This window comes from Cyprinodon variegatus, unplaced genomic scaffold (genome assembly GCF_000732505.1).
Source record: "Cyprinodon variegatus isolate N-32 unplaced genomic scaffold, C_variegatus-1.0 Scaffold2746, whole genome shotgun sequence".
NCBI classification, from domain to species: Eukaryota; Metazoa; Chordata; class Actinopteri; order Cyprinodontiformes; family Cyprinodontidae; genus Cyprinodon; species Cyprinodon variegatus.
In genome coordinates, this window is record NW_015153199.1 from 1 (window position 1) to 3,450 (window position 3,450).

Below are 3,450 nucleotides of genomic sequence, written 5' to 3' on the forward strand. Positions count from 1 at the left end.
TTAGTGGATGGATTCAGAGGATCGCTGATTTCATCTGAAAACCTTGTGCAAACTTTCTCCTCTCTCAGGTTTACTCTGACAGCACAGAGCCTCTTCCAGATCAAGCGGCAGTTGGACAAACTGGGGGAACTGGTTGTGAAAGTTACATACGAGAGTGACCCAATCCCACTACAAAAACCTCAGATGGAGGAACGAGTTAAATACCTTATCTACCATCTCATCAAGAGGTATAGCAATGGCTAATTGAAGCCTGCACTAACATGGGTTAGGTTTAGATAATGATATTAGTTACATCTTTTCTAACGAATGATTCACAGAAATGTTTTTTTCTTTCTAATTTGTATTTCTTTGCAGACAGAAAAGCAAAGATCCGTGGAGATTAAAATATAGTTGAGATGCAGGGAAACTGTTTTTAAACCATTTTAGAATTAAAAACACATCTTAGAATGAGAAATATTTAGTCTTCCTGCTTCCTGTTTTTAGCTCTTTTGTGGTGGAGAAGCAGCCCTGCATGCCCACCCATCCACAGAAACCTCTCATCATCAAGACCGGAGTGCAGTTCACCACTAAAGTCAGGTATCTGGACTCTTTCTCTTGCTTCACATTTTCTAACAGGCTCAATTATTTCTGCTATTTTTAATTTCTTTTCCTTGTGATTTCTTTCAGACTTTTGGTCAAACTCCCTGAAGTGGATTATCAACTAAAAGTTAAAACGACATTTGACAAGTAAATAAACACAGGCTGGTCTCTCAGTATTTTCTATGTGATTTAATCTGAGGACTAATTTGTATGTTCCTGTGTCTGTAGAGACCTCCCCCCTGGCAGAGTGTGAGTACAAACCTCTTAATCTTTAGTGTGTTGCTGCAGGAAGCATCCAAACACACCTGATATTGAAGGATCTCTGTGATTCCTGCTGCTGGTTATCAGACGTATGTTTGTGTGATAAACTAATTGTACACATCACAGAAATGTCAGAGCTAGATCATGTTCTATTTCCCTGAACCTGTTCATACAGCCAAGCTGTTTGTTTAAAAATCCATCATTACAGAAAGGCTGCACTGAGCATACAGGTGTTAGTTAGAACAACGCTGAGGTGGACAGACATCAGCCATGACCTCAGAGAGCCTAGCTAGCCTCTGTACTGATGATAGTCAGATATATGTGCCTGTTAAAAAGAAAATTCCTTCTGCCTCGCACCACTGCAGGCATGCCGTAAGGACATTAACGCCTAGTTGGCTCTGAACTTTTTATATCTTAACAAGGAAAAACTGAAGCGATGATGTTTGGTCCCAGTAAAATTTGCATTCCTAGATGTATAGAAGCTCTGTGGAGACACAGCTAATTCCCCTTACCTAAGTGGGGGAGAGGTACCCTAACACCCCCCCCCCCCATTAGACCTCTTCAGTGTCTCTTTTTAAAACTCATCTGAAAACCTATTTTCACACAGCATGACACTTTTTTTTGTTTTTTATTAAGAAATACATGAACAGTGGCCTAGTCAAAACTCAGACCTTGACCTGATAGAATTCTGTGATGGAACCAAGATCCAAAAGGACGGAAGAAGGGTTTGGCTGTTGTTGGTAGATCTTCAATCATCAGCTGCAACCTGGGGAGGAGATAATAATAATAATAAAAATGAACTTTATTGATCTCACATTGTAGAAATTTCCTCTCTGCATTTAACCCATCCTCTTGGGGAGCAGAGGGCTGCCATTGTGTGGTGCCCAGGGAGCAGTGTGGGGTTAAGGGTCTTGCTCAGGGACCCAGAGTGGCAGTCTGTGGGAGTGGGGCTGGAAGTCAGAACCTCAGCATTCAAAGCCCTGTGGCCTAACCACTAGGCTGCCCCGCCCCTTATTAATATACTCCCTTTATTAAGATACCTGCTAAGCAAAGTTTTGAAAACACATTGGGTGCATCTTTTTCTCTCCTCAGAAGTCGACAGTTTTTCATCCTCACAAACAACACTAAAGTGATGGACATTGAGGATTACTCAAACGGCTGCCTCTCTGTGGAGTTCAGACACTTGGTAGGAAAGTGTTCCACTGACTTCTGGACCAAATGTTCGCCCAGCTTCTGGAGGTTAACTGAGTTTGTGTTTTACAGCAGCTGAAAGAGAAGAAATACACCAATGGCACCAAAGGAAACGAGGTAATGGGAGGACTGTTTGATTATGTCCGTTAGAGGTGGATGATCTTCTTTGGGCTTCAGGTCTCAGGGGAACATCTGATCTATCTGTGGTCCCACATGAAGACCTCAGTGTGGTGCTCGTCTCCTGTTGCTGTGCATGAACACTTCTGGTGTTTCTGTATCCAGTTAGCTAAAGTCCTCTCATCATATACTTGAAAATGAGCGGCGTGTATCTGGGAGCTTCATCCATGCCATAGTGGAACAGCAGGAAGTTCTGTGCATGTACAGTTGGGCGTCTCTTTCCTTCATTTCCAGAAGAATGGTCCACTGCACCTTTGAGACTGAGTCCCGTTGGATCAGGCAAACTCAGGCACTGATGCATTCTGCATTTCTCTTTGCAGGGTCTGCTGTCTGTGACAGAAGAACTTCACTCGTTGAGTTTCGAGGCCTGCTTCACGGTGCAGGGCCTCACCATCGACCTGGAGGTCAGCAGAGGGGCAGGCTGTCTTTGTCCTGTTGGGCTCTTCTTGTTTTTGTTCACCAATGCTTCATAATGTCTTTCTCCAGACGTGCTCCCTGCCTTTAGTGGTGATTTCCAATGTGAGCCAGCTGCCAGGCGGCTGGGCCTCCGTCATGTGGTACAACCTCCTGACCGACGAGCCCAGGGTGACTTTTAACACTTTATTTCAACGTTTAGAATCAGTCGCTCTAATTCATAAATTTAGGTTATTGAATAAAATAATATTATCAGGACTAATTTGTAGAAATTGAATTTGATTTATATTATTTTAGAAATAACTTGAAAATGATGTTTTTTACTCTTTATTACTCGTTTCAAACACTTTAAAACTTATCCTGCTCACTTTCAGGCTTGTCCTGGTTGGATATGATGTTTGTTTCCAATAGGCTGTCCCTCATTGTAACATCTAGGATTCATAGTCACCTTCATCATGTTTATCTTCTAATTCCCCACAGAACCTGGGCTTCTTCGGGAACCCGACACGGGCCAGCTGGAGCCAGCTCTCTGAGATGCTCAGCTGGCAGTTTTCCACCTTCGCTGGTCGAGGCCTCAACAAAGAGCAGCTGGATATGCTGGGAGAAAAACTGCTGGGTGAGAATCTTAGTGGATGAAACAGGTTATGTGGACAGTTTGAAGCTAAGTATGTTTTACATTGTTTTGCCCTTGACCAAAATCTGATAAAAATAAAATTAACTCTAATTAGGGAAAAAGTTAAATTGATTAAATGTGGTCTGTTTAACATAAGATCTCTTTCCTCTAAAAGTCTGCTAGTTAATGATTTGATTTGTGATAATCACATTGAC

At 42.4% G+C, this 3,450-nt stretch overlaps 1 protein-coding gene across 1 annotated transcript in view; it reads left to right on the forward strand.

Moving 5' to 3' along the window:
* Positions 1–63: 63 nt before the first annotated feature.
* The window catches only part of LOC107081044 (signal transducer and activator of transcription 4-like), a gene marked incomplete at its 5' end in the record, with an annotated part of 14,882 nt that continues 11,495 nt past the window's right edge, over positions 64–3,450 (forward strand). Inside the window, 9 exons of the mRNA XM_015369257.1 lie at positions 64–227; positions 484–576; positions 667–726; positions 808–828; positions 1,933–2,026; positions 2,104–2,148; positions 2,529–2,612; positions 2,695–2,793; positions 3,103–3,238. Coding sequence (XP_015224743.1) covers positions 64–227; positions 484–576; positions 667–726; positions 808–828; positions 1,933–2,026; positions 2,104–2,148; positions 2,529–2,612; positions 2,695–2,793; positions 3,103–3,238 — 796 coding nt within the window. The remainder of the gene's footprint in view (positions 228–483; positions 577–666; positions 727–807; positions 829–1,932; positions 2,027–2,103; positions 2,149–2,528; positions 2,613–2,694; positions 2,794–3,102; positions 3,239–3,450) is intronic.